Source organism: Calidris pugnax, unplaced genomic scaffold (assembly GCF_001431845.1).
Source record: "Calidris pugnax isolate Ruff unplaced genomic scaffold, ASM143184v1 scaffold431, whole genome shotgun sequence".
Classification (NCBI taxonomy): domain Eukaryota; kingdom Metazoa; phylum Chordata; class Aves; order Charadriiformes; family Scolopacidae; genus Calidris; species Calidris pugnax.
The window spans coordinates 287,980-309,924 of NW_015091459.1; the positions used below are offsets into that span (position 1 = coordinate 287,980).

At 58.9% G+C, this 21,945-nt stretch overlaps 2 protein-coding genes across 2 annotated transcripts in view; both read right to left on the reverse strand.

Moving 5' to 3' along the window:
• MYO1F (myosin IF) overlaps window positions 1-15,052 on the reverse strand; it is a 27,417-nt gene extending 12,365 nt beyond the window's left edge. Inside the window, exons 1-24 of the mRNA XM_014961626.1 lie at window positions 14,917-15,052; window positions 10,326-10,463; window positions 8,415-8,504; window positions 7,845-7,939; window positions 7,119-7,206; window positions 6,802-6,891; window positions 6,538-6,669; window positions 6,316-6,450; window positions 6,108-6,240; window positions 5,525-5,721; window positions 5,320-5,400; window positions 5,036-5,122; window positions 4,789-4,875; window positions 4,185-4,352; window positions 4,005-4,090; window positions 3,562-3,643; window positions 3,349-3,455; window positions 2,428-2,526; window positions 2,209-2,353; window positions 1,854-1,968; window positions 1,017-1,186; window positions 738-883; window positions 296-442; window positions 68-216 (exon numbers count right to left, since the gene is read on the reverse strand). Coding sequence (XP_014817112.1) covers window positions 68-216; window positions 296-442; window positions 738-883; window positions 1,017-1,186; window positions 1,854-1,968; window positions 2,209-2,353; window positions 2,428-2,526; window positions 3,349-3,455; window positions 3,562-3,643; window positions 4,005-4,090; window positions 4,185-4,352; window positions 4,789-4,875; window positions 5,036-5,122; window positions 5,320-5,400; window positions 5,525-5,721; window positions 6,108-6,240; window positions 6,316-6,450; window positions 6,538-6,669; window positions 6,802-6,891; window positions 7,119-7,206; window positions 7,845-7,939; window positions 8,415-8,504; window positions 10,326-10,463; window positions 14,917-14,919 — 2,770 coding nt within the window. The 5' untranslated portion in view covers window positions 14,920-15,052. The remainder of the gene's footprint in view (window positions 1-67; window positions 217-295; window positions 443-737; window positions 884-1,016; window positions 1,187-1,853; window positions 1,969-2,208; window positions 2,354-2,427; window positions 2,527-3,348; window positions 3,456-3,561; window positions 3,644-4,004; window positions 4,091-4,184; window positions 4,353-4,788; window positions 4,876-5,035; window positions 5,123-5,319; window positions 5,401-5,524; window positions 5,722-6,107; window positions 6,241-6,315; window positions 6,451-6,537; window positions 6,670-6,801; window positions 6,892-7,118; window positions 7,207-7,844; window positions 7,940-8,414; window positions 8,505-10,325; window positions 10,464-14,916) is intronic.
• Window positions 15,053-17,061: 2,009 nt separating this feature from the next.
• ADAMTS10 (ADAM metallopeptidase with thrombospondin type 1 motif 10) overlaps window positions 17,062-21,945 on the reverse strand; it is a 76,495-nt gene continuing 71,611 nt past the window's right edge. The window contains exons 22-25 of the mRNA XM_014961642.1: window positions 21,658-21,862; window positions 20,578-20,754; window positions 19,721-19,877; window positions 17,062-18,912 (exon numbers count right to left, since the gene is read on the reverse strand). Of these exons, the coding sequence (XP_014817128.1) occupies window positions 18,803-18,912; window positions 19,721-19,877; window positions 20,578-20,754; window positions 21,658-21,862 (649 nt within the window). The 3' untranslated portion in view covers window positions 17,062-18,802. The remainder of the gene's footprint in view (window positions 18,913-19,720; window positions 19,878-20,577; window positions 20,755-21,657; window positions 21,863-21,945) is intronic.

Genomic DNA, 21,945 nt, shown 5'->3' on the forward strand with positions numbered 1-21,945 from the left:
CTGGCCATGCCCTGTGGCCCCAGTTCCCCTGCCCCCCCCCCAAATCCCTGGGTCCCCTGGCACTCACTGGCGTTCCTGGGGAGCCCGTCCCCGATGCTGACCGTCAGCGTTTTGCCTCCAGCTTTGAGGGTGGCCACGTCGCCCTGTCCTCTGACGAAGGTGACGTTGCGGGTGCCACCACCGCCCCAGCCCTCCTTCTTCACCCGAAACTGTAGTCTGGGGGAGAGAGAAGCCGTGAGACCAGAGGGAGGGGACCCTGTCCTGTTTTGTCACCTCTCCCGGCCTCCATCCTTACGTGTCCTTGAAGGAGAGGGAGAGCTTGGTGCGGGTGAGCTCCTCGTAGCGTTTGCACAGCAGGCTGATCAGCTCCGTCTTGAAGATGGACTCCAAGAAATTGTCGGCATCGGTCTCATGGAGGATGAAGAAATCATCCTGCCTGGTGCTGGGGGAGGAACCCCAGTTGGGGGGGTGTCAGCAGGGGTAAGGCTGGTGCCAGCCAGGGTCCACCCCGAGCAAATTTGGAGGGTGATTTAGATGGAAACCGCCCCAGCCTCCAAAGCCCCATCTGCAGTGCACTCTGTGGGTGACCTCCTCCCCACAGCCTGATGTCCTGCTGGCCCATGGGCTAGGGACCGGGGCCTGGCCGGGGTCACCAGAGGATGGAGAAGCTGGTTGAGCTGATGGGTGAAGCCCAACCACATGGACATCCCCCTGTGCGGAGCCCATGCCAGACGCACCTCAGCGAGACACCGCTCACCGCCTGGATCTCCACCTTCTTCTTGAGCACCTCCTTGATCTGCCCCTTCTCAGGACCTTTCTTCACCTTCTCCCGCCCGATCAGGTAGAAGTACTTGGGGGTGAGGATGAAGTCCCTCTTGATGGGCTGGGAAAGGGCAGAAGCAGGGGGTGAGGAGGTGTTTGCAGGGGGGCACAAGACCAGCACACACATCTCACCCAAGGGCGGCCACCACGAGGCATGGCTTGGCCTGTCCCAAGCCCGGAGCAGGTCCATGTACCTTGAATCTCCGGTCGTACTTGGTGATGGAGTCGGCGAAGTCTACCCGCTCCCGCTTGGCCAGGAACTGGCGCAGCTCCGGCCGCTCCTCCATGCCCAGGTAATCACCCACGAAATTCCTGTTGATGCTGTTCCTCCTCCGCTCTTTGAAGTTGTAGAGGATGTTGGAGGCTGCGTGGGACCCGAAGCAATGCCGGTCAGATGGGGCTCTGTGCCATTGGTTCAGACCACAACCCCTGACCACCCACCCTGCAAGAACCATCACACGGACTATGGCAGCAAGAAGTGGGGCTCGTTTTATGCCATGGGAGGAATCTGAACTGCTTGAGCTTGGTTGGCTTTGAAACCCATTAATTGCCCCTTGGGCCATAGGCAGGGACACCTCCCACCACACCAGGTTGCTCCAAGCTCCCTCCGACCTGCCCTTGAACCCCTCCAGGGATGGGGCAGCCACAGCTTCTCTGCCCAACCTGGGCCAGGCTCTCACCACCCTCACACCAAACAAGTTCTTCCCCACAGCTCAGCTCCATATCCCCTCTTTCAGCTTGAAGCCATTACCCCTTGTCCTATCACTACATACTTTTGTAAAAGGTCCCTCTCCAGCTCTCTTGTAGACCCCCTTTGGATACTGGAAGGGGTTATAAGGTCTTCCTAGAGCCAGAAATCCATGCCCTCCTTTAAGATGGAGGAAAAGACCCCGGGCATCTCATGGTCTGGTCCCTCCTCACCCCCCTCCTCATTAGTGCCACAATTAGGAACTGAGCTGTTGCTCTCCTGCTGCTCTGGGTGAAGAGCACCCTAAAAGGGTGCTGGTGTTCCCATCCTTGCCTGGCCTTACCCTCCTCTCGCATCTGCTCATACTTCCGGATGGCGATGTGCCGGCGCCAGGCCTTCTGGATCACCCGGGCGAAGCCGTCAAATTTCCGCTCCCTCATCTCCTCGAGGAGGAAGAGCTGAGAAGAACATGGGGTGCTGAGCCTGGCCAGCCAGGGGTCACCCAGCACCCATGCTACATCCCTTCTCCCACACGTCGGCACCCCAAACCCTTCCAGGGGTTGTCCAAGGAGATGCTTGGCCACATACAGCATCCCCCGGGGTAGAGGGACAAGTGGCAGAGGTTGTCCAAGGGGATGCTTGGCCACATACAATGTCCCCCGGGGTTGAGGGACAAGTGGCAGAGCCAGGCCACCTACCGATTCAGGGTTCTTGACAAAGACCTTGCTCCGACCCATCTGGTACTGATCTGGGTCCATGTTGACAGAGCGCAGCAAGTGCTGCACCCCTTGTCGCTCATCCCCACGCCAGGATGGCCAGGTCTCAGGGGTGAGGATGGCATAGCTGTGGGGAGAGGGGACGTGAGTGGCAGCCAGGCTGTGGGGACCCACCACCACCCCGTCCTGGTGGTCACTCACCGCTGCAGGAATTTGTGGAAGAGGCGGCGGTAGGCGAAACCTGCCCGGCGCACACGGATGTTCTCCTTCAGCCCCAGATACTCCACTTGGTGCTTCACCCTGAGGAGCAGGAGGGACACGCTTGGTGTTGGAGGGTGGCAGGTCGGTGGGGGACCTGACCAGGTCCTTTGGCTACTGCTTGGCATGAGGATGCCCTTCACTGTACATGTGTGAGAGCTTCTGGGGCTCAGATGGAACCTCTGGGTGATGCATGTAGAGGTGCTCCTCTGCTCCTCCCCACATGCTCCTCAGTGCACACCTCGTGCTCCCCTGGGTCCATGGGCAGCACAGAGGGATCAGCCCAGGGTGCAGTTTTTGGAGGAATAGAATCATAGAATCATAGAATGGTTTGGGTTGGAAGGGACCTCAAAGATCATCGAGTCCCAACCCCCCTGCCCTGGGCAGGGACACCTCTCACCAGAGCAGGTTGCTCAAGGCCCCATCCAGCCTGGCCTTGAACACTTCTAGGGATGGGGCATCCACAACTTCCCTGGGCAACCTGTTCCAGTGTCTCACCACCCTCAGAGTAAAAAATTTCTTCCTGAGATCTAATCGGAATCTTTTTTCTTCCAATTTAAAACCGTTTCCCCTTGTCCTATCATTACCCTTCCTGGCAAAGAGTCCCTCCCCAGCTCTTCTATAGGCTCCCTTCAGGTATTGAAAGGCTGCTATAAGGTCTCCCCGGAGCCTCCTCTTCTCCAGGCTGAACAATCCCAGCTCCCTCAGCCTGTCTTCATAGCAGAGGTGCTCCATCCCTCTGATCATCTTCGTGGCCCTCCGCTAAGTATGTGTGGAAAGCCAGTCTTGGCCACATCCCCATCACTTGGTGCCCTTACCCAGGCTCTGTGGGCTCCCTGATCCATCACAAGAGGTCTCTGTTACCTGCTCTCCTCCCAGTCCCGGGGCTTTTTGGTCTCGTTGGGTTTGATGCAGCGGATGTAGTGTGGTGTGCACTTCATTAACGTGTTCACCAGGTCGTTAGCCTGTTTCTGTTGCAAGGATCGACCTCTGTAGCGTTAAAGGCATTGGTGGGAGCCCATCACCCTGCTGCTGCCCCAGAGGCAGCTACTGTCCCCGGATGCCTCCAGGATGTACCTTGATTTTGGAGCCCGCGGTGGTCGGTCGTCCCTTTTTGTCAGAATCGAGCTTTTCTGGGAAAAGCATCCGGATGAAGCCACTGAAAGGCAGGTGAGAGTCCCTGGCTGAGAGCTGCCAGGCTCCCCAAGCTCAGATGAGTTGAAACCAGCTCCAGCTCTGCTTTCCGATGCTGGGAAATCCTGCATCATCTGAGCCTGTGTCCCCCACCCCAAACTGCCCCCCTCAGGGATGAGCAGGATGGGTGCTGGTGGGTGAGCACCCCTCTCCCAGCCCTGCAGCCCCTGGGTGCTCGACAGGGGGATGCTGCTGGTACCCGCAGGGTACTGCAGGATGCTCAGCACCCCGAGATGCGGTTCCAGCAGAGGCAGGACTGGATGTTGGGGGCAACCCTCTGCCCCAGCCCTTTTTGGGATAAGCCCCCTGCGCTTGCCAGGACTCACTGTTCACTGCTCTGCATCAGCTCGATCAAGTCGGTGAAGAGCACGTCCCGGTTGCGCTCGCAGAAGCCGTTCACGTCGTAGGAGACCTGGGGGCAGGAGGGGACCTCAGCCCCGTGGCTGCTGTGGGTAGGGCCGTGGGGTGCATGCAGGGTGTGGGGTGCAGGGTGTGGGGTGCCGTACCTTGCCCGCGTAGTGGTGGATGACAAAGCCCGAGCTCCAGCTGTTGAAGTGCTCGTGGTTGCCCACGGCCGCCTGCAGCTTCTGCAGCAGGGTCTGGTCCGCCCCCTCGCCGGTGGCATGCATGGTGGCACAGACATCGTCCAGGACACTCATGATCCCCGGGGGGTTCTGTGGGAGGAAGACCCAAGCTGTGGGTGCCCAAAGGCCCAATCCTGCACCTGGTTCTGCTTGAGTGTCCCGCACTGGTCAAAGCTGCTTCATGCTGAGCCACAGCCCAGGTTAAGGATGCAGAGCTCTGCTCTCCCAGGGATGCTCCCCAGCAGGACCATCTTCTGTCACCCGAGAGCACCAAGCCCATCCAACAACACTCTCTCTGGGTGTCTTGGCTCCCTGGGAGACCTCCCCAGCAGGACCATCTTCTGCCACCCGAGAGCACCAAGCCCATCCAACAACACTCTCTCTGGGTGTCTTGGCTCCCTGGGAGACCTCCCCAGCAGGACCATCTTCTGCCACCCGAGAGCACCAAGCCCATCCAACAACCCTCTCTCTGGGTGCCTTGGCTCCCCGTGAGACCCCCCCACCAGGACGAGTAGACCCCACTCACCAGCTTGTTCTCTATCAGGTCGCACACCACCTTGTTGTTGAAGTACTGGATCTGGGTCCACTTGATCCCCTCCTGCACATATTCCTCCTGGGGGGGCACAGGGAGAGCCAGGTGGGCCCCCTGACCCATGGGATATGCCACAGCCCCCCTGCTCCAGACATGGCACCAGGACCTGCCAGCAGTGGGGGTGCAGGGTGCAGAAATTGGGGGGCTGGTGCAGCCCCCCCCAGCCCACCCCAGCCTGTACCTGCTCTGCCTTCAGGGTAAGCTCTATGAAGATCTGCTGCAGCTTCTCGTTCACAAAGTTAATGCAGAATTGCTCAAAGCCGTTTTTCTGCAAAAAAAAATGAAAGAGAAGATGGGGCTGAGTTGGCTTCTGTTCCTCTCACTGCACAGGGGAGACCCCAAAAAGCAGAGCCTTTGGGTGCTGCTCCAGGGACTGTTCTTGGAGCCACGGGTTGCTAACCCTGCTCCGGCCACCCTCCTTGCTGGGAGTCCCCAGCTGGGCTCCTACACCAGAGCAGCACATACCTGGAATATTTCAAAGCCGTAGATGTCCAGCACCCCGATGCTGTACTCCTCGTACGGCTTCTGCATGGCCCGGTTGATAGACTGCAGAGAGAGACGGGATGAATTCCCTTCATCTGGGGTGTCTGGGGCCAGCGGCGTGCGGGAGAGGATGGCGACCATCCCCTCCACACCCATGGGCTCAGCCCAGCCCCACGGCACCACGCACCTCCACGAGGAAGTCGAAGACACGTGCGTAGAGCCCCTTGGCCAGGGCATCCCGGGTGTAGGCCGCCTGCTCCACGTTGAGGGTGACAGTGATGGACTCGGAGCGGCCACCCCACTTGCTGTCCATTTTCCTGCTGGTGACCTTCTCGTTGAGGCGGTCCTGGTCGATCCCCAGCAGGTAGGCAGGGAAGGCCAGGGCTGGGCAGAGTGAGGTGGAGGGTGGTCAGGGCTCTCTGCTCCCTGTACACCCCCAGCATGCTGCCCGTAGCTGCTGCTGGACACCCCCAACCCCATCCAACTGCAAAGGACAGCGGTGGTGCAGCTGTCCAGGGACCTGGGACATGGTCCTCTCTATGCTAAATCACAGCAAGTGACTCCCGGCACCGGTCCCCTTGCTAATTAACCTCTGATTGTGCCATTTGCTCGCTGCCTCAGTTTCCCCATGTCTAATGTAGGGAAGATGCTGACGTTCTCTCTCTCCTCTGCCAGGGGATTTGTGCTATGGAGAGTTTGCAATTCATTGCTGAGGGTCCCTGCAAGTGTCCCCAGTTGTCCCCCTGGAGCGGGGACAATGTTCTACTCACAGTCAGCATTTTCCACCCGAGCGTAGTTGCCTTCCTCCCGAAAGCTGATGTTCCCCAGGTGGAGGATCCCCGCCACGATCTGCAGCACCAGCTGCTGGTCCTCCCCCCGGATGCCGATGACCTGCATGGCGTTCTGGGGACACGAGCAGCCCGTCAGCCCCTGCCTGGCCACAGCCAGCTTTGGGGGCTCCCCCTCCCGGGCACCCACCATGGTCTCATGGAAGTCACTGCGGTCATCTGTGCCCTCCACCTGGTACGTGTCCGACTGGTTCAGGTAGTAGTAATAATCGGGGCTCATGATGCCCAGGTTCTGCCGCTGCTCCTGGGATGCCCCTTCGATGAGCTGGGAGAGAAATGGGGGCTGCAGTTACCTGGCCCCTATGGTTACCTGGCCCCCACGGTAGCCCAGCTGGCTCCGAGCCCCCCATACCTGGTAGTAGATGTGGAAGTTCCTCTCGCACTCATTCTGGCTCACCACCCGCGACTTCTCCAGCAGGAAGTTGGAGATCTTCCCCCCGTCGGGTTCTCCGCCCCGGCTGAACTGGATCTCGAAGTACTTCCCCTGCCCCAGCACAGCTCCAGCTCAGACCCCCCACTGTTGGGACCCCTTGCTTACCCCCCAGCCCCTTTTCTCATCACGCCAGGAGCATTGTTGGGACAGACCATGGCCTCTGCGCCTGCCTTGGAGACTTACAAAGCGACTGGAGTTGTTGTTCCGGACGGTTTTGGCATTCCCGAAGGCTTCCAGCAGCGGGTTGGACTGCAGGATGATGTCCTTCACGTGCTGGGGACAGAGGAGGGGGCTGAGCCAGGGGACCACACGTCTGCACCTCCCTGCAGCAGCCCTGCCTTGGGGCTGGGGACAGTCCCAGGGCTTTGCCTGTCCCCAGCCCTGGAGCTGGGGCTGCTCCAGGTGCCACCATCAGGTGGGGGGACCTGGGGATTGGGGTGGCAGGGAGCGGGTAGGTTGGGAAGTGAAGTCATGTGTGATGGTGGGGGGAGAAGCCATACCTGCACTTTTTCTCCGCCCCCAGACACTTTGGAGATGTAGCCCATGATGTATTTTGCTGCAACTGTTTTCCCGGCTCCACTTTCTCCACTGGGAAAAATTTCAAAGAGGAGGAGACATGAAATGGCCACCTTGGAGCCTCCTGTCCCAGGGGGCTTCAGGCTGGCGTGCTGGAGTGGGGCTGGGGGGTGATGGCAGATGACAGGGGCTGTGTCCTCCCTCTTGCCATGTGCTCTGAGCACGTGGCAGCGCTAACGTCGGGGATGGGGCTCCCGTGCTCTGGGGGTGCTCTGGGACACAAGTAGGGCCCGAGCAAGGCTGGGCGAGGAGCTGCTGGAGGAGGAGAGGCTGGATTTCTCATTGTTGGATTTTGGAGGGGATGAGGGTGAGTTGGGAGCCTCAAGGGGAAGTCTCTGGCCTTGCCCCACATCCTGACCATCTCCCTTGCGACACTCAGCCGGAAAAGCACATTGCACAAGGCTTGGTCCCTGTCTGAGACAACCCGGTCACAGCCCCGGCTGGTGCTCCTGGCCCAGGACACTGGGGTCCCTCCAGGGACCTGGACCCACCCCAGGACCCACCTGGACCTCCCCCAGGACCCACTACTGGGCTTCAGTTACCTCTGGCCACTGCCCGGCTGCCAGGATGTCCCCAGGGGGTGGGCAGAAGGGGTGATGGGGAACAACCAGCCCTGGACCGGTGGCACAGGGTCCCTGATGTGCCCCTACCTGATGATGACGCACTGATTCTCCCCATCGATCATCATGTTGCGGTACATGTTGTCGGTCAGGGCGTAGATGTGGGGGGGATTTTCATACTGAGCCTAATGGGGGGGGACAAGGGACAGCAGCGCTGAGCACAGAACCCCCCCTTCCCACCTTGATCCCCCTTTGAAACCCCCTTAACTCTCCCCACGCGTTGCACGGGGCAGCAGCACACGGCAGGGATGGGGAATTAGTTTCTTGCCACAAAGATGAGCTAATCAGCCTGCCAGATGTTTTTTTTTTGACTCTCCCCTCCTCCTTGGGAAGCTTGATGCAGCAGAAGTTGCTCAGGCTGGATTTTACCATTTTTGGGTTGCTTTGATGTGTATTTATGAGCTGAATTTCCCAGGAATGTGGATTTTTCTCCCAGAGCCTCGCTACTGACTCTCCATCAATGTGCTTGGAGAGCACTGACCTCTGCAGCACCCAAAGGGCTGGGGGAGGATGGTGACACTCGGGGGACACCCCTGGCAGGTGTTTTGCACCAAATTAAACCCAATGAACCCCCGGATGACCCCCCCCCAGCAGCCTCACCGCCCCCTGGTACAGCTCGATCTCCCGGTCGGTGAAGTACGGCATCTGCTTGAAGGGGTTGACGGAGATGAGCACCGGCCCGATGTAGGTCTGAGAGGCAGGTTAAGGTCTGTGTGTCCTTCCTCATGTCGCCCAGAGGCAGCATCAGTGCAAATAAGGTGATTAAGGGGGGTCCCTGCCTCCCCCAGGAACACCACAAGGGGTTCCAGCTCGGGTCCAGGTAGAGCTGCTGCCACGACTTGGTGCCATGGGGCTCCCTGGTGTGTCCCCACTGTCACCCACTGGTCATTCCTGGAGGAATGACCCCCTCAGCTCCCCGGCTTTGTTCATGCTGCCTTGCTGTGCCTGAGGATTGGCTCCAAAAGTGGCATTTCCAGCATCCCCCAGCCTCCTGGCATCCACCCTCCGCTCGGCTGCTCACGCTCCATCCCTGGCTTTTGCAACAAGAAGTTGTCTTCATTTTACATCCAGGGAAACTGAGGCACAGAGAGGGGAGAAAACACAGTCTCCTGCCTTTCCCTGGCCATCCAGCCTCTCTCGGCCCCTGCTTGAAGCATCCCCGAGTCACCCAAGAGTGGGCAGAGGATGCAAATTTGGGACTCATGCCTGGAAACGATGCAACGTCAGGATGGGGATGAGCACCCAGTGCCCCGGAGAAGGTGGGGAGATGGAGGTTGGGGCCAGAGCGGTGCCAAGGGGGTGACCCTGAGCCCTCGATGTCCGATTTTCAGCCCACCTGACAGCCGGGAGGGGGAAGAGAGGGGCTTTTCTGGGAAATGCAGAAGCGCGGGGTGTTGAGTCATGGCTGGACGGGGGCCCCGCGCGCAGCAGCACAAAAAAAAAGGAAGAAAGAGGCTGCGTGGGGTACTCTTTTTCCTCCGAAAAAAGAAAAGCCAACCCCAAACCCAACCCCTCTAAACACATTTAGAGCCCCAGGGCTGCCGAAAGAGCAGGGAGGACGGTGGTGTCATCGCCGGCCCGGGGCAGAGCATCGCCTTGTAAGGACAGAGCTGCATCTTCAGGGAAACCACAGCCACAAGAAGCTCAGCCCCGCTGTCGGCAGAGCCCCCGCTGTGCTCTGCTCTGCACCCCAGGGATTTTGTCCCCTGCCCCACTGGAGCTGGGGTTTGTCCCCAAGCAGGCGTGGGGTGGGCAAGGAGAGGGCTCAGTGCCTCCAGTCATGGGCACTGGGACATGTCCCCATCCTCACCACGGAGCCCGAGAGGCATCAAGCCTCATGCGTGGTGCTCAGTGGTGTCAGTGCCATGGGAGACAGAGACCACAAAAGCATCGGGGCTGGGGGATGGCACAGGGGGGGCAAAGCTGGGCAGGGTGGGAGCTTTGCCCCCCAGGCTGGCTCCTTGGTGTCCAGTGTGGGCTAAGCCTGGTGGAGAGGGAGGAGTGGCACCTTGTCCCCGTGTCTGCAGGGATGCTCTAGCTCCATCCAGGGATTGCTTGGCTTTGCTGTTGGTGCAGAGCAGCCAGGGCACACTGGGCATCAGAGGGGCTGGAGGAAAGTGAGAGGGGATGATGGCCACTACTGCCACCGGGGTCTGGCCCTCCTGGGGCAGGCAGGTGGGTCTCCAGCACGCAGGAGCAGTGGGGGGCAGCAGATGGGGGGTTCAGTGATCAGTGCTCTTTGCTTAGAGCTTTGACGCCACAAAGGAAGGACCAAAGTGGGTCCTGGGGAATGGCAGGATGGACATCACGGTTGCAGCATCTCTGGTGAGTTCAACTCAGCTTGGGAATGGTGGCATTCCTCCCACTCATCCCAATCTTGTCCCACTGAAGTGTGGGGACGGGACAATCTGCAAGCACTGGGGCAGCCCCAGTTTGGCCCATGCCCTGGCAAAGCCTTGGAGCCCAGCCCTGCTGCTCTCTGTCCACATCCCACTGCCCCAGGAAGGATACAAAGATGTAATCATCCATAAAACGTTTCTTGAGGTTCTCCACAATGGCTTCTTCAGAGATCTTGGAGAGCAGGACCATGTCGTCCACGCCGCTCTGCTTGACATTGTGGCTCTGCCAGTGGAAGCGCTCCTTGCTGCCCTGTGGGGAGAGGGCCACAGCGGCTGCCCCGGGGCCACCATCCATGGGAGTGGGGCTCTAGGCCTGGATCCCTCACCCCCCAGCTCCCCCCGAGCTGCTGGTAGCTATAACTGGCTCCCATCCCCAGTTGTGTCACCAAACTGGCACCTTCAGGAGGTGCAGAGAGCTGGTTTGGCCCCTCTGGGAACTTGTCCAAGCTCAAAATCCCAGCGTGGCTGCCCCTGGGCTTGTCCCATCCCTCTGTCCAGATCCTGCCTCACCACAAGTTGGGCACCCGGGGCACTGACAGCCCGAGGGCACCTTTGTAACACCACCCCTGCTCCTTAGGGAGGAAACGAAGGACCTCGTGCCTGCTGCACGGGCTCTGCTTATGACTCAAAGGGGAGGCAAAAATAACCCAGGGGGAAAGGCAAAAACTGCAGCTGGTGGGGGCATCCCCAGCACCGCGCATCCCCTGCATCCCCGCATCCCCTGCATCCCCCCATCCCCTGCATCCCCTGCATCCCTGCATCCCCTTTGCAGTGGGGCAGATCTGTGACTGTGCCCCCCCAAACCCTTTCTCCCTGCCCAGGGAGATGCCAGCTCCTGCTTTCCCGCCCACCCCCAACTCCCCCCAAATGTCCTGTGGGGGCTGTGGGGCAACAGCAAAACTGGGCTGTGATTTAAGCTGTTGGGGGGGCTAAACACATCCCTGGGCTGGGAGGGGAGTGTGGGATGTCACTGTGCCAAAAGAAACCTGTTCAAAAGCCCCTGGTCCTCGATGCCACAGAGGAGACTTGCTGAACGCGGTGCCCGGGAGGGGACCCCCCATCTGGAGCTCCTCTGCCCCCGTCCCACAGCCCCCGGGGTTCCGCTTTCACCCCAGCACTCCCAGCACTGATTTCACTTCTCCTCCCCCCTCACCCTCCCCCGCCGTCGCCCCCGGCCTCTTACTCTTTCCATTTCCCTTTTCTTCTCTTCCCCTTTTGCTTCATTTTCCTGCTGGCTCTCAAGATTTCAGGCCTCTGGACCCCGACGCCTTTGCACCCTCCCCACAGCCCCCCATTTTCTCAGGCTGCCCACAGCCCCCTTCTCCCCCACCCCGGGGATGCTCGGCAGAACTGTCGTGATGGGGGATGGTGGGACCATCATGGAGCATGGAGGAGCTCAGCAGCACCGTTCTGCTCCCCCCAGCCACCTCCCTCTCTGCTGGGCTTTGTAACCAAAACCACCATCCATGTCCCTCCCCCAACCCCAAGTGCAGTTCCAGCCCCCGTCACCAGCAGAGGAGCTTTGGGCTTCGTTGTCCCACCACCTTCCCATGGGCCCCATGGACATGGGGGGGCTCAGGGCTGCTCACGCAGCCTGAAACCACACAGGGAGCTTCTCTTCCTCCTGATTCTTGTTTATGGGCCTTTTTCTTGCCTTCCCCTCCTCTTCCTTCCCTCCACCCTAATTAGCTCTTAGAAAAGCCACCTGGAAAACCCAACCCAACCTGGCCACAACCTTCTGCTGCAGGTGGAGAGGAGCAGGTCAGAAGGACCCACAAGGACCCAAACACCTCAGTTCCCCGTCCCCTGCCTCCATCACCCTGAGCCCTCCAGCGCGGGCACCCTGGGCTGACACAGCTGGTTTCGGCACCAAATTAAGGCAAAAATGAGCATTTCCTGTATTGCAAGCTCGGCGCTTTTGAGCCGACACCCAGAGTTTCTCCTGCAGCCAAACGACTGCTCAGAGCTGTCAGGGGCAAGCGCGGGCCTTCGTGGCACCTCCTCTTCCTCTGGGCACGGGGTAGGTGCTTTCCTGGCTCAGCTGGGGCACCTGAGGCCGTGCAGCTGCGGGGAAAACACCCACACGCTTGAAATGAAGGTTTTGTCCCGGATATCTGCGAGGCTGCGGGTGTTTCCACCCCGTTTCTGGGAGGGCAAAGTCAGCCTGGCTTTTCCTCAGCACATCTCGAGGGGTGGCACGGGGGGTTTCGAGGGGCCAGGGCTCACAGAGCTGGGTAAATGTCTCATCCAGGGAGGATGAGGAGGAATGATGCTCCCTCAACACTGTGGTGTTGCCCAAACTCAGCCCCTGGCGAGCCCTGGGGGATGGAGGGCTGCAGCAGCATCCCTGCAGGGAGCGGGGGCACAAAGGGAATTGCTTCCAGAGTTTTGGGGAGGAGATTCCTCTGTCCCCTCCTCTGTCCCAGGGCAAAGCGAAGGGACCAGCCAGAGCCCAAGAGCTCGGCAGCCACCACCATGGGGGTCCCTGGGGAAGGGGGTCCCTGGACCAAGCGCCTCTGTGAGGCCATTCCATCCTCAAGCCGAGCAGGGAGAAGCTTTCAGCAGCCCCTGGTGTGGGCTTTGAGGAGCAGTTTGGATCTGCTTTGCACAAGGGACTTTGCTCTGAACGACGGGTGCCTGCGTGGGGACCCCCATCAGCACCCCCAGGAGTGCCCCAGGAAGGGCTGTGGGATGGGGACCATCACCACCACAGCCAACGCCTGTGCTCAGGGCCCATGATAGCATCGCTGAGGGAGGGGAGAGGCCCTGCAGATTGCAAAACATCATCTGTTTTTTTCTTCAAAGTTCAGGTCTGAGCCACCAAAAAACCCTGCAAGCCCCAAGCGGGAAGCGGATGCAGCCCCAGGTGACACCTTTTGTGTCACGACAGGATAAACCCAGATACAGCCAACATCTTAAAACCACCGGAAAACAAGAGAAGAGCAGCACGGGGTGTTGCATGGCTGTCACAACCTGTCACCTCCCAGGCAGCATTTGGGGATGGGGTTTTTCTCCAGGGCTTTGGGGACCAGGGCTGACCCCAGAGCTAGGACCCCTTGGGCAGGGGTTAGGGTCATGGCTGCACAGCCCCACAGCCCTTCATGGGGCCATAAAACATCTTCAGGTCTGGGGTGGTGGGAGGGAGAGGACAGTGTTTGCATCTTTTGGGGGACAGCATCTGAGAAACCTCTCAGAGGTGACAACCGCGACTGTGGGTGGGAGAAGGACCCATTTCGGCGCAGCCACCGTCCCCCTTCCTGGCCAGGCAGAAATGTCTGGGGACAGCATCACCCCGAGAGGTGGAGGAGCAGAGCCACAGGCTGAAGGACATGCACCTTGCAGACCCTTACTCCATGTTTGAGCACCTCCCTAATTTTAAGAGCTTTCATCTTCCTTTTCTGTCCCCAGATCAACTTCCAGCTCTGGCTGCTGCCCCATGTCCAGCCCCTGTTTCCTGCATGTGCCAGGGTGCAAGGTCCAACCCTGGGTTCTGGTTTGAGCTGGCCTGGGGGGGTACAGCTGCCCCTGCTCTGCTCTGCCCACACCATGAGCGCTGAAACCACAGAATTGTAGAATCACAGGATGGTTAGTGTTGGAAGGGACCTTAAAGATCAGCCAGTTCCAACCCCCCTGCCCTGGGCAGGGACACCTCCCACTAGAGCAGGTTGCTCAAGACCCCATCCAGCCTGGCCTTGAACCCTTCCAGGGATGGGGCAGCCACAACTTCTCTGGGCAACCTGGGCCAAGGTCTCACCACCCTCGCAGTAAAGAAGTTCTTCCTAATATCTAATCTAAATTTTCCCTCTTCCAATTTAAAACCATTCCCCCTTGTCCTGTCACTGCACTTCCTGGCAAAGGGGCCCTCCCCAACTCTCCTGGAGCTCCTTTCAGATATTGAAAGGCCGCTATAAGGTCTCCCTGGAGCCTTCTCTTCTCCAGGCTGAACAACCCCAGCTCTCTCAGCCTGTCCTCACCGGGGAGGTGCTCCAGCCCTCTGATCATCTTTATGACCCTCCACTGGACCATTCCAACAGGTCCATGTCCTTCCTGTGTTGAGGACTCCAGAGCTGGACACAGAGCTCCAGGTGGGGTCTCACAAGTGCAGAGGAGAGGGGCAGAAACACCTCCCGTGACCTGCTGGCCACACTTCTCTTGATGCAGCCCAGGATGTGGTTGGCTTTCCGGGCTGCCGGTGCACGTTGACGGCTCATGTGGAGTTTCTCATCCACCAACACCCCCAAGTCCTTCTCCTCAAGGCTAAACCAGAAGCACTGGTGGGAAGTTGGGCCAAGAGGAACACAGGGGTTCTCCTGCGGGTACCGCGACGGTGATGGCAAAATCAAAACCCACTTTGTGTCACACCCCATCTCACGCCTGGTGCCCTCCATCCCCTGGGATCAGCGCTCCCGGGGACACCAACACAGCCCCCGGCCCCCAGTCCCAGCTTCTCCCCACCTGCACCAGCGCCTCACCCAGCCCCAGCTCCCCTTCCTGTCCCCATGCCTGGCCACCACCATCCCCTCTCCAGCGGGGACACTGGGTGGGCTCCTGGCACCTCCCAAAAAAGTAGCGAGGGACCAGGATGGGCAAAGGAGGGGACAGGGCTGAGATAACCCTGAGGTGGCAGGAAGAGGGTGACATCCCCAGGGTTCCTGAGGGGGACAGGGTTGGGGGAGCTCAGCCAGGGCCCCACTTGCACTCACCATGGTGTCCTTGTGTCTCGGCCCCGGGGACGGGGCGCTCGGGGCTGCTGTCACCAAGGGCCCAGGTCCATCTCGAAGAGCTTTGCTTTTGTGTTTCTGCTCTAACTACAAATTGCAACTAATGTGTCAGGTTTTTTTTTTTTTTCCTCCTCCCACTTCCTCATTCGGTGCCGGTTTTGTCGGAGTGGGGAGGACGAGGGCGGCTCTTGGTTGCCGGGGGAGGGGGGGCCCTGCCCAGGGTGACCCCATCTCTGCTGCAGATGGGTGCTGCTGGTGCCGGGGGTCACCAGCCTGGGGAAGGGGGTAGACACTGGGATGCTCAGAGCCTCAAAACACCCACCCTCCTTCTCAAGGTGACAGTTTGATGCGTGTCCCCCCCAGGGGTGGCCACTCAGTGCCAGGGGATGCTCTGCCTCAAGTGTTTTTTTGGAGCAAGATGCTTTGGTTGCTGCTTTTTTTTTCAGATCTTTTGAATGAAAAAGGCCACGTTTGAGGAAATGTTTTGGCTACAAATGGAGCGAAGCCATTTCAGGAAGACCATCGCTGGAGCTGGTGGGGGGAATGCCAGTGGGGTCCCTGCAGGGGATGGCCATGGTGGTGTCCCCACCAAGACTGCAGAGCCCCTGCTCCTGCAGACCCTGCACACACAGGGCCCCATCTTCGTGCAACAGCCCTGGTGGGCACACACACTCGTGCAAGCCCTGGCTCGCTGTGATGGTGCCACACTGGTGACCCCAGGCTGTGCTGGAAGATGAGATCCCACCACTGAGAGGTCCTGGCACCATCCAGGGTTCTGTCGGGTGGGCTCAGCTCCTCAGGGGAGGTCAGTCCCCAACAGAAAGCAGCTGAGGTGGCAAAGAAAACAGGAATTCCACTGCAAGAAGCCAAGGCTGAGCACAGTTCTCCACTGCCGTGTCCCCACTGTCCCCTTCCTGGCTCCACATGCACCCAGAGCAAGGGCTGGCTGTGTCCAGGGGTGCTCAGCCCACCCTGGGGCTGTGCTCCCTCCATCCATCCATCCTGCCAACACCTGGTAGGGTTCCTTTGGGCTCCTCCTCCCCATCCAGTGCTGCCCTGCCTCCCCCAGGGTGTCTCCTGCTCCCCCCAGGGTGTCTCCCCCACCTTTCCCCATGTGGAGGCAGCACAGCAACGCTGGGAAGAGGTCATGCTCAGAGACCATCCATGGGGAACTCACACCCCGTGATGGGCATGTCCCTCACCAGCAGAGTTTGCAGAAGACAGAGGGTCAAAGTGTTCCTAAGATCTCTCCTCTTCCAATAAACCCATCCTAACTTTGACCTTGTGGACCTTGCTGGACAGTGCTGGAGGGGACAGGTGGGAGAAGAGGGGACAACACTTTGTTGAGGCCAGCACACCAGACCAGGTCAGGGCTCTCAGCTTGTGAAGCTGCCTCTCTCATCTTCTGAATACCAGTCACTCACAGTCAGGTTAGAATCATAGGCTCATGGAACGGTTGGGTGGGAAGGGACCTTTAAAGACCATCCAGTCCCACCCCCTGCCATGGGCAGGGACATCTTCAACTAGACCTGGTTACTCAAAGCCCCATCCAACTTGGCCTTGAATGTTTCCAGGGATGGGGCATCCACCACATCTCTGGGCAACCTGGGCCAGGGTTCCACCACACTTACCGTAAGAAAATTCTTCCTTATATCTGGTCTGAATCTCCCCAAATCCTATCACTACAGGCTCTACTAAAGGGTCTGTCCTCTGGTTGTCCACAGCCATGAGACATGGTGCAAACCTTTGTGTCAATCCCCACAGGAACCAGCCCTTGGGGGGACTTGGGGAAGCGTGAGCAGCATTTCAGTTCACAAACACGTAGATCTTCAACCAACCTCTCCCCAAAAATCCCAAACCAGCATTACCAGTGCAGGGTCTGTGCATCCATGGGGTGCCCAGCCAACCTGCAAAGGGTCTCCAAGGGGAAGCCTGTTCCTATGTGTCCCACAGCAGCTCTGGGTGAATCTCCACCTCTCTGACCCGCTCCGGTCACTGGGGCTGCAGGAAAACCCCTCCCCTGCTGCCCAAAACCCTCCTTCAGCATAAGCATCATGGTGTGGGGCTGCCCAGAGCCCAAACTGGCCCCTCCAGAGACAAGACTGGGACCAGAAGCTGTGCCCGGGATCGTAGCTACTCCTTTATTATAAATCATGCCGTTACGTCGCTCCTCCTCAGAGTTAGTATGTTAAACATTTTTTTCATTATATATATATCTATATAAAAAGGTGAAAACACCCCCTCCCCTCACCAAAAATGTCAGAACGGAGCATGGCACCAGGAAGGAAGACAAATGAAGGCCCCGGTCAACAGCCAAACGGGATTTGCTGAGCACCAGAGAAGCTGCAATCGGCTGGTGAGCGGGTAAAAATACAGATGGACGAGTAACACACGGGGGCTGGCAGGACGGAGGGGTCTGCTCTGGGGGAAGGGGGCTGTCTGCCTCCCCACACCCTACAGGTGACCCCCAAGGGGACCAGAACACAGCTTTGGACAAGATCTCTCATCTTCGTGATGCAGAAAGGCCTGAAAATAATAATAATAATAAAAACAATAATGCCAACAGGAAGAACACACTTTGTAGATTGGAAATTCAGGTCCCCTCTGCAGGCGGCGGTGGCCCGTGGAGAAGATGTGTGTCAGCCCAGATTTGGGCAGGAGGTGACCTGGAGGAGTTTCAAGCCTGCTCTTTTCCCATCCCTGGAGGTCTCCTGAGGGCAGAGGAGTGGGTGGCACTGGGACTGGCACCCCGAGGCCACAGCGGCACGCAGCGGGGCCGCCTTCGGAGGCAAAGCACCTTTCAGAAGCAAAGCACCTTTGGAAGTAAAAGCACCTTTTGGAGGCAAAGCACCTTTTGGAGGCAAAGCAGCCGCTGAAGCCGTGGTGTTCACTGGGGAGGGCTCTGCCAGGACGGGGCAGACTGGTCCCCAGTCATGGCTGGGCAATGGGGACACTGTGACCAAGACAGTTCTTGTCCTGTGTCCCCCTTTGCTTTGCTTCCTGCAGCCCTGTTAAGTGGCTGCAACCCCAGGCACACCTCAGCCCTGGCCTCAGCTCATGCTCCCAGGTGTCTCTGGAATAAAAAACGGTCATAATAGTGACAAGGACTTTAAGGGAAACCAGGGGGAACAGCCCAATCGAAGGAGGTTGTTAAAAGAGTTTGAAAAACCCCTCTCTCCCAGTTAAACCGGTGTCCCCGCTCCGCTGACGGAGTGACCCCGCTCTCTGTCCCCTGACGCACGTCCCGAGGTGACAGGACACAAACCAAGAAAACAAAACCCCTGCTCCAGCCCCGCTCCCCCACAGCAGCTCATCTTCATCCAGAAGCCACGCTCGCCATCCGCCGCACCCGAAAACCTCCTCCCTGCCTCCCCTGGGACCCCCAGGGAAGGGCAGCAGCCCCCAGTTCACCCAGCCTCCCCGGGGATGCCCCACTGGGGACCACGGGACAGGAGTGGGGCGAGCGTTGCCGCTTCGGTGGCTGTCACGGCTCCTGCAGGACCTGGGGTCCTCTACTAATAAATAACAACGTCAGAATTTCAAGTAATGTCCCTGCTGCCACGCTCTGCCCAGCTCCTCCCTCTCCCACCGCCCGGCTCCAGTCTCCCGGCGGTGTCTCCGCAGCGGCTGGCAGTGGTTTAACTGGGAACCTGCCATTGTGAAGCTCGGGGGCGAAGGGTGCGTGTCTTTTTGAGGGGGGGGGGACGGGTTTGGGTGACGCCGGCTCCCGCTGGAAGCACGACCGGTGTCTGTGTTGGGCCCAGGGGAGGATCCCGGGGCGGAGAGGAAGGGTCCTGCTCGGCGCCTCCCCCCCACCACAGCGTAGCTTCTGCCTTCCAGTTTTCCCAAGGGGGGTCAGGCTGTGTCCCTAGTGCCCCTGGCACGTTTTACAGCACATCTGTCGGAAGTAGGTCCGGCTGCAGAACTTGAACTTCAGGACGAGCGGGCAGTAGGCCACCTTGTTCACATCCTTGCACTCTGGAGGGGGTGAAAGAAGGGGAAGAAGGTTACAGCTGCCTTGGGGTGAGGAGGAATTCTAACCAGCACTACGCAAGATCCTGTTGTACCCCAACTCCATGACTGCCAGGAAGCATCATAGAATCATAGAATCATAGAATTGCCCAGGCCGAAGGGACCTCCAAAGGCCATCTAGTCCCACCCCCCCGCAGTCAGCAGGGACACCCCCAACTAGACCAGGTTGCCCAGGGCAGATGCAGCTTGAAGAAGCCACTGGGAAGCTCCCTACAGAAAGCTTCTCTTTGCCAGGGTGCAGTTACTTCATTTATCAGGGTCACGGCACAGCAGTTTGGCCAGGGACCAGAAGGGACAGCACCAGGTCCCCCCATGAGAGCCTCACCCCACAGCACAGCACCTACAGCCCAACTCCCATGTCATGGAATCATGGAATCACTTAGGTTGGAGAAGACCTTTCAAGGTCATTGAGTCCAACCATCGACCCAATGCTGACAAAACCCCCACTAACCCATGTCCCTCAGCACCACGTCTGCCTGGCTCTTAAATCCCTCCAGGGATGGTGACTCCACCACTGCCCTGGGCAGCCCATTCCAAAGCTTGACAACCCTTTCAGCGAAGGAATTTTTCCTCATATCCATCCTAAACCTCCCCTGGCACAATTTCAGGCCATTTCCTCTTGTCTCATCGCTTGTTCCTTGGGAGAAGAGACCGACCTCCCCGGCTACACCCTCCTTTCAGGGAGTTGAAGAAAGAGAGAAGGTCTCCCTTCACTGCTCTGTGTTTCCCTCCCCACTCCCACCATCTCCCTCACCTTCAGGGTTGTCCGTAGGTCCCGATTCGCACTTGGTCTCGCACTGCTGCATGGTGGGTGGCTGCAGGGTCTCCATGCAGTCGCTGGACGGCTGCCCGGTGTGAGCCAGGCACTGGACGGATCTTCTTTGCTGGCCAAGGCCACACTGCGCAGAGCACTGCCAGGAAACAGCACAGCATGGAGCTGAGGTGGCCACCACGGCTTTAATAACACGGTGGGAGAGGGCACGGCTGGGTCTTGGGAGGTGTGGAGGGTGATGGATGCAGATGTCCCTTCCTTCGCTGAGCGCTGAGGCCCCACTTCCCAAAAAGCTTGGTTTGAACCTCCAGGACTCAGCGAGGGGCTCTCTCTCCAGCCCAAAATCACCCGCCTTTCCCAGACGTCCTGCACCCCAATGTCACCCTGGAGCTCAAGGGGTGGTAGAAGGAAGGGAGGACCATCCCTGTCCATATCTCCCTCTACTGCTGGCACAGGGCTGGGCTGTGGCAGGTGGACCAGCAGTGGCCCCGCTCGCAGCTGGCCCAGCCCACCTCTGCGACTCATGGCATTGCTCCCCATCCTCACTGTCCTGCTGCCCCCAGACACCCGTGGGGGACCTCCAATGACTTCTGTGGGGCTCTGCTGGGCCCAGGAGACTCCCTGGGTCAGCTGTGCGCTTGGGCCACCATCCCAATGGCCTTCTGAGCCAAAGGGAGGGCAAAGAACACCCCCATGGAGTCCTGCTGCCCCCCAGAGAGTTGTGGTGGCCACATGGGGTTCTGCTGGAAGGTAAAAAGCCTCATGTGCACTAGGATTTGAGGGGTTGGGGAGGCAGAGTCTTCTCTTTCAATAACCCCATGGGGAAGGGCTGTCCCTACCTCTCCCCACTCGCCGGTGACCCAGCGGGGCGGTGGGCAGCGCCGCAGGTTGCACCTCATGCTGGTCGGGGGCTTGGAGCTTTCGGAGCACTGGGAGGTGGGCAGCGTCGCGCTGTGGTCACCGCTCTTGCAGAGGACAATGCGGTGGCGGAACCCCGGCCCGCAGCTCGGGGTGCACTGCAAAGAGAGGGGACACACGCTCAGGATGGACGGCGAAGAGCAGAGAGGGGCAGCACGGGGTCCCCCCACCACTGCCCCCATCTTGCCTCTCTCCTTTCCCCACATTAACGCTCTCCATGGCCATCAGCGATGCTCTGGCCTAGTGTCACCGTCCCCCGAAGGACCAGTGCCATCGGAGCGGTGTCCCGGTTTGAGGTAAAACCGGATCAATTTTGTGTTCTGTAATTTTGCATTTTAGGTTAGGCCTTTTGTAACTCTCTGAAATTAACGGCATATTGTGGAGAAAACTGTTCCTTCTCAGAGTGATCAGACCAATGTTTGTGCTACGTGCCAGGGAATGGTGAGCAGAGAGGCCCTTGCTTATACTTATTGCTACAACAACCAAGGGCAGCCAATTTTCGTTATTTGCCCCTTGGAGGGTCAGAAACGGAAAAACGTAGAGGGGTCACATCTGTGGGGAGGAACGGACAGGAGAGGTGACCCAAACCTGACCAACAGGGGTGTTCCATCCCATCTGCCCCATGCTCAGTATAAAAGCTGAGGGATCAAAGGGTCAACTCTCTTCCTGCAATGGCCGACGTCCGAAGAGGACCCTGTCTGTTCATCTGCCTTTGATCCCCATGTGTTCCTGACTCCAGAGCTGGAATCCTGCTCCTGTCCATCACCGAGTCCAGTCTGGGACTTCCCCAGTGCCTGCTGGTGACGGGACTGTCATCCTGGGAGCTTGATATATTAATTTTTCATTAAAGTAGTTTAGTTCATCCTAAACTTTTCAATCTCCTTATCTCTTCTTCTCCTTTTTCGAGGGGGGGGGGGGGGGGAAGGGCCATCTGTTGGTTCGGTTGCGGTGATTTCGGCTGAAACCACGACAAGCAGTGAGGGGTGATGTTCAGCACTGACCTCAGACCAGTCCAGGGCGACCCACTCTGGAGGACACGTCTGGTTATTGCAAGGCTCAAGCATCTTTGGCCGTGGATGGGAGCAAGAAGCATCATCCAAAGTCTTCTCCTCGGTGGCAGAGATCTTGCGCTTGCAGAAGACGCTGCGCGTGCGGACGCCTTCGTTGCAGCTGCGGCTGCATTCAGACCAGTTCCCAATCACCCACCTGGAGACAGACAAAACAGCAAAGCTCGTGAGGGGCACGGTGGGCAAAGCTTGTCCCCAGTTCCTACTCCAGCCACAGCCTCC